Source organism: Polypterus senegalus, chromosome 4 (genome assembly GCF_016835505.1).
Source record: "Polypterus senegalus isolate Bchr_013 chromosome 4, ASM1683550v1, whole genome shotgun sequence".
Taxonomy (NCBI): domain Eukaryota; kingdom Metazoa; phylum Chordata; class Cladistia; order Polypteriformes; family Polypteridae; genus Polypterus; species Polypterus senegalus.
The window spans coordinates 253,789,424-253,801,704 of record NC_053157.1 but is presented as its reverse complement, the minus strand read 5'-3'; the positions used below and the strand labels follow the sequence as shown (position 1 = coordinate 253,801,704).

At 46.7% G+C, this 12,281-nt stretch overlaps 1 protein-coding gene across 2 annotated transcripts in view; it reads left to right on the top strand.

The window, feature by feature from the left end:
• Nucleotides 1-10,929, top strand: part of LOC120528504 (E3 ubiquitin/ISG15 ligase TRIM25-like) — a 45,036-nt gene extending 34,107 nt beyond the window's left edge. Inside the window, exon 6 of one of the 2 annotated variants that reach the window (XM_039752680.1) lies at nucleotides 9,379-10,929. In XM_039752680.1, coding sequence (XP_039608614.1) covers nucleotides 9,379-9,920 — 542 coding nt within the window. In that variant the 3' untranslated portion in view covers nucleotides 9,921-10,929. Of the gene's footprint in view, nucleotides 1-4,732; nucleotides 5,107-9,378 lie in introns of those variants that run through there. The other variant, XM_039752682.1, reaches the window with a different exon arrangement.
• Nucleotides 10,930-12,281: the final 1,352 nt, after the last annotated feature.

Sequence of the window (12,281 nt, the reverse complement as noted above, 5' to 3'; positions counted from 1 at the left end):
TTCTCCCTCTACAATTTCCAAATCCCTCAGTACCTCCTTAGTAGTTGTTTACCTCTGGCAGGTTATCCACTTGCTCACTTGTAAACACCTCAGAAAAATGTAAGTTTAGGGCATCTGCTATTTCATTGTCTGTATCTTTTAATTCCCTTTACTATTCCTGATGAACTTGACCTCCTCCTTAACTGTTCTTTTACTACTAAAATACTGAAAGAATCTCTTGGGGTCTTCTTTCACCTTATCTGCTATATTCCTCTCCAACTGTCTTTTAGCCTCTCTGATATCCTTCTTAATGGTTGCCCTCATGTTCTCATACGCTCACGGTTCTCTTTGCAGTCATTAGTCTTATATGCCTTATACAGCAGTTTTTTCCTTTGCAACTTCTTTTTTAAATCTTTATTAATCCATTATGGAGTTTTTCTTAGTTTCCTATTACTTCCAAATTTAGGTATGTATCTGTCCTGCATTACATGTTTTTAAACCTGTTCCACTGCTCCTCGACTGTCTCCACATTTAAAAGCTTATCCCAGTCTATCCTACTTAGACTTTGTCGCATCTGCTCAAAATTAGCCCTACTAAAGTTCAACTTAACAATTTTAGTCTTTGCATCTGTACTCTTACAAAATACTGAGAATTGTATTACATTATGGTCACTTGACCCTAGTGGTTCAATCACCTCTACACCCTCAATTCTATCCTGATTATTACAGAATACTAAATCCAGACAGGCTTCACCCCTTGTTGGTGCTTTAACATGCTGTGTTAAAAAAACAGTCGCTGATTACTTCTAAAAACTCCTGCTCTTGTGCTCCTCCATCTGTAAGGTTATCCCAGTTAATATTTGGATAATTAAAGTCCCCCATGACTATAATATCCCCTGTAAACTTGCCTTTTGATATTACTAAAAGATGTGTGTTGAAATTACTGTCTGAATTGGGTGGTCTATAACACACTCCTAAAATGAGACCTTTTCCCTAATATTTTCCAGGGAAGCCACATGTCCTCACTAAGATGGGGCTCATCATCCAACTGAAGATGACTTACATTTAATTCCTGTTTGGCATAAACAGCAACCCCACCTCCTTTTCTGTTCTGTCTAGCCTTCCTAAAAATGTGTATCCCTCTATGTTACACTCATCCCCATCTTTGTTATTTAGCCAGGTTTCCGTTATTGCTATAATATCATAATTGTGCTCTGCTACATACAACTCCAACTCACTTACCTTATTTTTGATACTTCTAGCATTAAGGCAAGCTATTTTTAATGTGTTAATCCTTCTATCTTTACGTGTTTGCTTAAAATTTACATTACTATGCATTTTTATTTCTACACCATTGTTTGTTCTTCCATGTATAGATCTAAATCTGGCCTGTCCTAAACTCCCTGCCCCCATTCCCTAGTTTAAACAATCCTCGACTAGCCTACACATACGCCTCCCCAATACATTGGTGCCCCTCCGTTCAGATGTAACCCGTCACGGCGAACAGGTCCCATCTGTTCCAAAAGGAGTCCCAATGCCCCATAAACCTATACCCTTCTACCCTGCACCAAGATTTGAGCCACGCGTTAAGCCTTCTAATCTCCTCAATCTTACCTGGACTGGCGCGTGGCACAGGCAGAACTTCGGAGAAGACTACCTTGTCAGTTCTGCTCCTCAGCTTGGTACCTAACTCTTTGAATTTGGATCGCAGAACTGACAGACTACCCTTATGTATGTCATTTGTTCCAACGTGGACAATGACAACTGGATCCACCCCGCTCTGGCCAAGAGCCTATCCACCCTTCCAGGAGGTCTCCCACCTGTGCTCCCGGAAGGCAACACACCGCGAGACTCTCTCTCTGGAGCACACCTGCGCTTCAATCCCCTAATGATTGAGTCCCCAACTATCACTACCTCTCTTTTTGGGAACTGGTTTTGAGGTAGCCCGTTGGGGCTCCTCAACCCTGCCTACCACCTCAGAATTATCAGAGTCACCGTCCAGCTCCCAGGACATGATAACGGTTAAGACACTTCTAATTCTGGGGTTGATGCCCCCGGACAGTGTGCACCCTTTACCTTACGCCTTGACCGTGACCCACCTATTCCTACCTGTCTGGTCTGGAATCTCCTCCAGCGCCACCTTAGGGGTGCACACTATCTCTAAAGGACACCTGGGCCAAGTCCGCCAATTCTCTATTACAACGCAGGTCAGCCAACTCCTCCTCCAGTTCAGCGACCCTGAGCTCGAGGTGCTGGATCAGCTGGCATCTCTTGCAGATGTAGCCCTCATAGACAACTGGCTCTTCCAAACCATCATCTAAAAAGTCCAACATCCAACAGGACTTGCATTGCACTGGCCTCATTATTAAAATTTGATTTGGGATTACTAAGCTGCCTTAACTTTTTTTTCTTAAAATTAAATTTCTTCTTCTTTCAGCTGTTCCTTAAATTAAATGGTAACACTAAGATCTGCTACAGATATTTTACACCTTTTCCCCCTTAAGCTCCTGTACTGTTCTCCCTCTCAGCTGCCTGCTATTTGCCTTTCTATGAGGTTAACTTTACTTTTCTCTGTCTCTTCTCTAACTTTGCTCTTCTTACTTATAAGCTCTTCACTGCACTGTTTGTATTAATGAACCAATACGCTGTCACCCACTTAACTGTTCTGCCTCTGGACGCTAAGGACTGTTTAATCTAAAATAAACAAATAAATAAAACTTTACTACCTTATTTGCTCCTACTGCTCCTTGTGCCTGATCGGTGTCTTAACGCAGGCCGCTTACCTGCGCACTACTGAGTTTCCACCTTTTACTGCTTTGAAGTCAGCCGCGCCTTTTTTCTTTTCCTTTAAACTAAGGACTTGCTGTTACTACGAGGCGGTTATTTACTTAAAAATGCCGATATCAGTTACTGCTGCTTTCTACCCTGCCCTCGATGCTAATTCAAATACAGATAACAAGAACAAGTACAAATAACTTTTCCAAGCGCACTTCCAAACACCCAGCTACTTTGCTCTTGTGGGTGCGAAAAAAAAGCAAAAAACCCTTCTAAAGGGAAAAAAAGCTTTAAAAATTCCCACACGGTTCCTTAGCGGCAACCAAAACCCAAGTTTTTAAGAGCAAAATGTATTTTTTTTAATTAAATCTCACACCACAGAAAAGACTAAAAACTCCCAACAGCCTTTAGCATTTACAAAGTACACGTCAGCACGTGGTCAATAGTGTCAAAAATGACAGGTGCTATGAAAGAGAGATGTGAAAGGCACTATATAACTTATGGATAGATGTAAAAGGTGCAAGATAGATAGATAGATAGATAGATAGATAGATCATTTTGAATCTAAACTTTATTTTACTCAACAATAGAAATCATGAACTCGTCAATATAAATAACAATTTCTCAATAAATACTAATTACATTACACCTCCACTGCTCCCCAGTAGACGTCTCCTACACCGCACACAAATTGAAATACTTTAAACCGATGAGTAAATCGATACGTATTTAACCAAGAATAAACTCCTAATCGTTTCCCTCCTCCACTACTCCCGGTCCCCACACATTAAGTCGAGTACTCAGGTCTGTATTTAGTATTCAGTTCTCTTTCTAATCCTTCTAACATTTAACATCACAATCGCACTCCCGCTCTTCTTCAAGTTATTCCAAATTGATTTTTCGTCGCCCCTCCTCAATGGAGCTCAGCACCCCCTTCACTCCCCACACTTTTTCAGACTCTTTGATATTACACAATGATTTATAATATGTAAATTAATTAATCCTCAAAATAACATAAAATCTGAAAATAACGAGTACATCATCTGGTGACGTACCACTCTGTTTATTATTACGGCTTTTTAAAATGGCTCACTTTGCTTGCCCAAGTCAATAATCTGAAAGTTTTAATTTTGATGTTTTGTTATATTTCTTGCCCCAAATAAATCTCAGATCATCAAAAGAAACAGTAAATGTTTCACATATTCTCTGAAAGTACACGAGCAGAGTTTGCAGTCTCATACAATATAAGAATAAATGACAAACAGTCTCCTTCTCCCCACAGAAGGCCCATTTATCGCTCACATCACTCTGAAACCCAAATTTTCAATCTTATGATAAAAATGAAAGAGCTGTTCTTTTAAAAATTAGGGGTTCTAAAGAGAACAAAAGCTGCGTCTAAACTATCAATCTGAGACTAGCGGCCATACAGCGGACATCAATCAGCCGTCGTCCTCCTTCCTTCACCGGTAAACAGACGAGTCCTTTCTTGAGTCAGTGCACACCATTCTAACAAAGTGAACTAATAATTTGTGTTTGGAGTGTAAGAGTCCTGATGGCGGGTCAACACTCACCAGTCTGTGCCACAGCATGTAGGCAATGGGATTGTTGATGTAATCAGAATAGAAGTTTAATATGGGTGGCACGGTGGCACAGTGGGTAGCTTCCCGGGTCCTCCCTGCATGGAGTTTGCATGTTCTCCCCGTGTCTGCGTGGGTTTCCTCCCACAGTCCAAAGACATCCCAGTTAGGTGGACTGGCGATCCTAAATTGTCCCTAGTGGGTATGTGTGTGCCCTGTGGTGGGCTGGCGCCCTGCCTGAGCTTTGTTTCCTGCCTTGCACCCTGTGTTGGCTCCAGTAGGCCCCCGTGACCCTTTACTTAGGATATAGCGGGTTGAATAATAGATGGATTGATGGAAGTTTAATATGTCACTGTGTCCTGTGTTAATATTTTAAATCTGCTTTTCTTTCCACTCACAAAGCCAGCTTTAGCACACAGGAGCTCATCATCTAGAACTGCTAGGCAAGCGTTAGAAGACAAGCTAAGGACAAACTGACATGGACATTGTACTATTTCTGTGTCAGAGTCAGCACGACATTGGATCTTCTCTTTGTCTTGTTTGGAATGGCGTGATTCACCGAAGTGGGGGTCTGCATAAAGCCTTGCCACATTACCTGGCACACCTTTGAAGCCGATGGCCAGATGGGTGATAACGTCATCTGATCCTGAAAATCCATCAAACACAGCGACATAAATGTCAGACTCTGCACATCGGACCCCCACTACCCGGCAGGTCTTGTCATGGCGTCCTCGTCTGTAATAATGTAAGCCGTCAATAAAGAAAGCTGTTATTTCTTCTGTGTGATTTCTTACCGCCATATCACTATGAGAGGGGTATCGCCTTTTAATATCTTATCTGTGTAGTTTGGGGTTATGTAACATGACACAATTACAGAAAAACTCATTCCAACAAGGGAACTAGCAGTGAGGATGGGATTGTGGTAAATTACTAACCGCCTCATATTTATAATGTATCATAAATAAGAAATACGCTTCTGCTGCTTTACTCCTTCAGCTCACTCCGTGACGACTTTCTTCATGAACTTCATGTCTCTCAGCACTCGATGGCCGTCTTGTTAGCTGGCCAGTAAATCATCGAGCTGTCAGTCACAAGTTTATGACAATTCATTACAAACATTTCATTCTCAGTCAGTTCTTATTTTATTTTTATTTTTTATTTTCATGCTCCGTGTAGCTCTGACCTGCAGGGTGTGACCCCTAAACGTTTAGTAAGCCTCTAGTTCTGAGGCTAGGGATCTGTACTGGCAATCGGAAGGTTGCCGGTTCAAATCCCGTAATTGCCAATAGGGATTCTGCTCTGTTGGGCCCTTGAGCAAAGCCCTTAACCTGAAATTGCTCAGCGCTTTGAGTAGTGAGAAAAGCACAATAGAAATGCCAAGAATTTATTTATTTCTTTTAGAAATGGAAGAACAAAAGACTGGGAATGGACGGAGGAGATCAGGGATCAGGGACTTATTGTGAGGAAAGGAAAATCAGTTCATGATGAAGTGTGACAGTGGATTGATTTTAAATTAAAGAGGTGGTGGAGGGGTTTGCGTGTCCCAATGATCCTAGGAGCTATGTTGTCCGGGGCTTTATGCCCCTGGTAGGGCCACCCAAGGCAAACTGGTCCTGGGTGAGGGATGAGACAAAGAGCGGTTCAATAAACCTCCAATGAAGAATAAAACTTTGGACGACGCTTTCCCTTGCCCGGACGCGGGTCACCGGGCCCCCTCTGGAGCCAGGCCTGGAGGTGGGGCTCGATGGCGAGCGCCTGGTGGCCGGGCACAGCCCGAAGAGGTAACGTGGGTCCTCCTCCCCATGGGCTCACCACCTATGGGAGGGGCCAAGGAGGTTGGGTGCAATGTGAGTTGGGTGGTGGCCGAAGGCGGGGACCTTGGCGGTCTGATCCTCGGCTACAGAAACTGGCTCTTGGGACGTGGATTGTCACCTCTCTGAAGGGAAGGAGCCTGAGCTAGTGCGAGGTGAGAGGTTCCGCTAGATATAGTCGGACTCACCTCGGCGCACAGCTTGGACTCTGGAACCAATCTTCTTGAGAGGGGCTGGACTCTCTACCACTCTGGAGTTGCCCCCGGTGAGAGGCCGAGCAGGTGTGGGCATACTTATTGCCCCCCGACTCAGAGCCTGTGCATTGGGGTTTACCCCGGTGGACGAGAGGGTGGCCTCCCTCCGCCTTCGGGTGGGGAAGGGTCCTGACTGTTGTTTGTGCGTATGCGCCGAACAGCAGTTTGGAGTATCCACCCTTTTTGGAGTCTCTGGAGGGGTTGCTAGAGGGCATACCTTCTGGGATTCCCTCGTTTTGCTGGGAGACTTCAATGCTCACGTGGGCAATGACAGTGAGACCTGGAAGGGCGTGATTGGGAGGAATGGCCCTCCCGATCTGAACCAGAGCGGTGTTTTGTTATTGGACTTCTGTGCTCGCCACGGATTGTCCATAACGAAACACCATGTTCAAGCATAAGGGTGTTCATATGTGCACTTGGCACCAGGACACCCTAGGCCTCAGGTCGATGATCGACTTTGTGGTCGTGGTCGCCGGACTTGCGCCATATGTCTTGGACACTTGGGTGAAGAGAGGGGCGGAGCTGTCAACTGATCACCACCTGGTGGTGAGTTGGCTTCGATGGTGGGGGAAGATGCCGGTCAGACCTGGTAGGCCCAAACGTGTTGTGAGGGTCTGCTGGGAACGGCTGGCAGAGTCCCCTGTCAGAAGTAGCTTCAACTCCCACCTCCGCAGAACTTCAACCACGCCCCGAGGGAGGTGGGGGACATTGAGTCCGAATGGGCCATGTTCCATGCCTCTATTGTTGAGGCGGCTGACCGGAGCTGTGGCCACAAGGTGGTCGGTGCCTGTCGTGGCGGCAATCCCCGAACCCGTTGGTGGACACCGGCAGTGAGGGATGCCGTCAAGCTGAAGAAGGAGTCCTATAGGACTTTTTTGTCCTGTGGGTCTCTGGAGGCAGCTGATAGGTACCGGCAGGCCAAGCTGAACGGCTTCGGTTGTTGCTGAGGCAAAACTCGGGCATGGGAGGAGTTTGAGAGGCCATGGAGAACGACTTTCGGACGGCTTCGAGGAGATTCTGGTCCACCGTCCGCGCCTCAGGAGGGGAAGCAGTGCAGTGTCAACACCGTATATGGTGGGGATGGTGCGCTGCTGACCTCACTGACGCGTGTGGGTCGGTGGGAGGAGTACTTCAAGACCTCCTCAATCCCACTAACATGCCTTCCACGAGGAAGCAGAGCCTGGGGACTCTGAGGTGGGCTCTCCCATCTCTGGGACTGAAGTCACCGAGGTGGTCAAAAAACTCCTTGGTGGCAGGGCCCCGGGTGGATGAGATACCGAGTTCCTTAAGGCTCTGGATGTTGTAGGACTGTCTTGGTTGACACGCCTCTGCAACATCGCATGGACATCGGGACAGTGCCTCTGGATTGGCAGACCGGGGTGGTGGTCCCCTCTTTAAAAAGGGGGACCGGAGGGTGTGTTACAACTATAGAGGGATCACACTCCTCAGCCTCCCTGGAAAAGTCTATTCGGGGTTCTGGAGAGGAGGGTCCGCCGGATAGTCAACCTCGGATTCAGGAGGAACAGTGTGGTTTTCGGCCCTGGTCGCGAACAGTGGACCAGCTCTTCACCCTTAGCAGAGTCCTGAGGGTGCATGGGAGTTTGCCCGACCGGTCTACATGTGTTTTGTGGACTTGGAAAAGGCGTCGACCGTGTCCCTCGGGAATCCTGTGGGGGTGCTCGGGAGTATGGGGTACCGGACCCCTGATAAGAGCTGTTCGGTCTCTGTACAACCGTGTCAGAGCTTGGTCCGCATTGCCGCAGTAAGTCGAGCCCGCTTCCAGTGAGAGTTGGACTCCGCCAGGGCTGCCCTTTGTCACCGATTCTGTTCATAACTTTTATGGACAGAATTTCTAGGCGCAGCCAGGGTGTTGAAGGGGTCCGCTTTGGTGGACTCAGGATTGGGTCACTGCTTTTTGCAGATGATGTTGTCCTGTTTGCTTCATCAGGCCGTGATCTTCAGCTCTCTGGATCGGTTCGCAGCTGAGTGTGAAGCGGCTGGGATGAGAATCAGCACCTCCAAATCCAAGAGCATGGTCCTCAGCCGGAAAAGGGTGGAGTGCCCTCTCAGGGTTGGAGGAGAGATCCTGCCCCAAGTGGAGGAGTTCAAGTATCTCGGGGTCTTGTTCACGAGTGAGGGAAGAATGGAGCGTGAGATCGACAGGCGGATCGGTGTGGCATCCGCAGTGATGCGGGCTCTGCATCGGTCTGTCGTGGTGAAAAAGGAGCTGAGCCATAAGGCAAAGCTCTCAATTTACCAGTCGATCTACGCTCCTACCCTCACCTATGGTCATGAGCTATGGGTAGTGACCGAAAGAACGAGATCGAATACAAGCGGCTGAAATGAGTTTCCTCCGCAGGGTGCCTGGGCTTTCCCTTAAAGATAGGGTGAGAAGCTCAGTCTTCCGGGAGGGGCTCAGAGTAGAGCCACTGCTCCTCCGCATTGAGACGAGTCAGATGAGGTGGCTCGGGCATCTGATCAGGATGCCTCCTGGACGCCTCCCTGGTGAGGTGTTCTGGGCACATCCAACCGGGAGGAGGCCCCGGGGAAGACCCAGGACACGCTGGAGGGACTATTCTCCCGGAAGAGCTGGAAGAAGTGGCCGGGGAGAGGGAAGACTGGGCCTCTCTGCTTAAGCTGCTACCCCCGCGACCCGACCTCGGATAAGCGGAAGAGGATGGATGGATGGATGGATGGAGGTGGACTGTGACAATAAAAAGTGACATTTTAATAAAGCCAGCGGTCCGTGTGGTCAGTCCATTTGAACTCTGACCTTGACAGTGACCTTATGGTGTTTATCATAATTTCAGAATTTCATTTTAAATCCCCACAGATTCTGTCCAATCAGATGAGCTCTTTACTATTAGTGTCTCATCAGCGCAGCTCCTGATTGGTTCTTGTTAATTGTCTGTGTTGTGCTCTGCCCCCAGTCCCGTTACACACTCTCAGATTTCCTCACTCATTTTCTTTTCTCTCCTTTCAGACTTCTGTCCCCTCACACTGGACATCAACACGGCACACAGAGACCTCCGTCTGTCTGAAGGGAACAAGAAGGTGACACGTGAGGTGACAAAAGCCGAATATCCTGATCATCCTGACAGATTTGACTGGTGGTGTCAAGTTCTGTGCAGAGAGGCTCTGACTGGGACTCGCTGTTACTGGGAGGTGGAGTGCAGTGGAGACTTCATGAGGATTGGAGTCGCATATAAAGGACTGAGCAGGAAAGGAGAGGGCATGGAGTGCGGCCTTGGAAACAACGACAAGTCCTGGAGTTTGCTGTGGTCTCATCCCCAGTACATTGTGCGTCACAATTACAAGCAGACTGTAATCAGCGCCCCCTACAGCCCCAGAATAGGTGTGTATCTGGACTGGCCTGCTGGCTCTCTGTCATTTTATAGCGTCTCACACACAATGACCCTCCTGCACAGGTTCAACACTTCCTTCACTGAGCCCCTCTATCCAGGGTTTTGGCTTGATCCTCACTGCAGTGTAACAATCAGCCATCTGACACCAGGTGACCACTGACCAGTACCCTCCACTGGTCACCTGATGTCCCCACAAGCTCAGGTCCTCTTTGTGTTTGTAGTTTAGGATGAAATTAAATTTACAGGATGGGTGGGTTTGGCGGGTCAGCACCTCTGTGAGTGAATTTGTGGATGAGAATGAGGGGTGAGTGCGGCTGTCAGGGTCTCCATTATCATTGGGTTTGAGTAGCCAATCAGGTGTGTGTCTCATAATGAGGGGCGGAGACACCCCAGACCTACAAATACCAGTCTTGCCAGCAGGAGTCACCGTTGATTTACAGCCACGTGTCCTTCAGGCTGACACCCCAACAACTACTGAGGCCCCCAAGTGTCACTGAATGTCACCTGTTAAGTAGGACAGGCGTGTGGCTCTGCTGGATCAGCACAACTGAAAGGCGCTATACAGACTCAGTATGGAGAGCTCTTGAATATTGACTATATGTAGGAGCAGAGAGTGACAGATGGGACTGGAGTGTTGTCCACTCACCAGACATGTTGTGACCCTCCATTGGTCACTCAAAGGGTCCTTCACTTCAGAATGAATTCACTGTGAATGTCTGAAGATGAGGACTCACCGGTCAGTCAGATGTCGGCCATACTGACAGTTTGGTGTTTTAGTTGATGTCACATTAAACTTTAAACTGTACCTCCTCCTTGTCCCCAGATTTGTCACTCTTGGTACCCTGAAAGCTCCAACATCTTCACAAATTGAATTCTTGGTCAGTTGGCACACACTTGACATGGGTGCACATGTGTGGCTTTGCAGTGGACTGGCACCCCGTCCTGGGTTGACCCACCTTGTCCACAAACCTGAAATTGAAAAGCGGATAAGAAAGACAACGAATGGACAGAAGGGGTCACTGATTGGTCTGTCACCACACTACCGCCTCTTGTGGCCACTCTAAATATTACACAGCAATTTATACAAAAAAGATTTATCTAAAAGATAAAAGCAGAAAGCATTCAGTGAAATCCTGAGCAGTGAAACATGAAAGGAGAGAATGAGAAACAATCAGAGAGTCAGACGAATGGAGACTTTAACAGGAGGACTGAGGGGTGGGACTGAAGTGCAGTGGCGCCCTCTAGTGGACACCCGCCATATTACACACATGGGAAAGGTCAGCAGTGAAGGGGGGACGAGAAAAGAATAGAGTGCAGTGTAAAAGAAATAAGAATAAAGTAAAAACACAAGAATAAAACACCTGAACTTTAAATATTATATCTAAAACTAATTAAGATTTAAATGAATTAAGAGCAAAATAAGGGCGACACGATCACACAGTCACATGACCTTCAGAGCTGACAGGTGAGCTGATTCTTCTGTAGCCAAACTGCCCCTCTAGTGGCCACTCTCAGTATTACTCACACAGAAGAGCTGGCTTGACTGAATCAATATTTTATGTAAATTTATTAATATTGTCATCACCTTTGAAGACAGGGCTGCTTTGTTAGGTTGTGTAAGATTTCATATTGTAAGAGAACATTTATTTTAATGAATTTGTTTGCAAACAATACTTTGTTTTTTATTCTCACGTTTATGTATTTGGTTACTTTTGTTGTCCCTCGTTTATTTTTTTGTGCATTTCTTGTGAAGCCCAGAGAGGCGGGGCCACGTGACACTGCAGCTGGAGCTCCGCCCCCACGAGTATTTAAGAAGAAGCTGCAGATGAAAGAGCCGCTCCAACACTGGGCTCTGTCCTGTCTGGTGGGCTCTGCTATACGTTTTGATGTTTGGTGGTCTTATTTCTCGTCTCCTACTGTGATGGTTGTTGGATTTTTTTCAATTTAGGTTTTCATTTTTTTGCGCCTGCCTCCTTTTTTTTAATAATTTTTAATCCTTTCCTAACTTTTTAAAATAGTTATTTAAATATTCAATAAACTTTATTTGATTTTATTGGCCCAGGTGTACATTTAAGAGATGCTTTCATCCCTAAGACATTAAACATAATCGAGTAAACATCACTATGGGGACTGTTTGGGAAAAAGTGTGACAGGGCAAGGTGACAAAACTGATCAGCACAAGTGAAGATCTCAAACAAGATGCCAGCGAGTTCCACTTGTTTAGTTACAAGAACTTATCAAAGCCAGTCAGTCAGTCAGACGAAGTCCACACAACAAGAAGGTCTTCAAAAACACATCAAGGGTGTGAGTAGCTCAGAGAGAGGTGGGCAGCTCGTTCCACCAGCTAGGAGCTACACATGAGAAGAGCCTGGATTGAGCTTTGATGGCTTACTGAGGTGGCACCACCAGACCTGAGAGGGTGAGAAGAAGCACAAGGCCTCATGAGTAACTCCATATACACGTAGAAAACGCCGACCTACCAGTTGTTCTGCTGCAGCATCAAGGGTTTGAATTGAAAGGT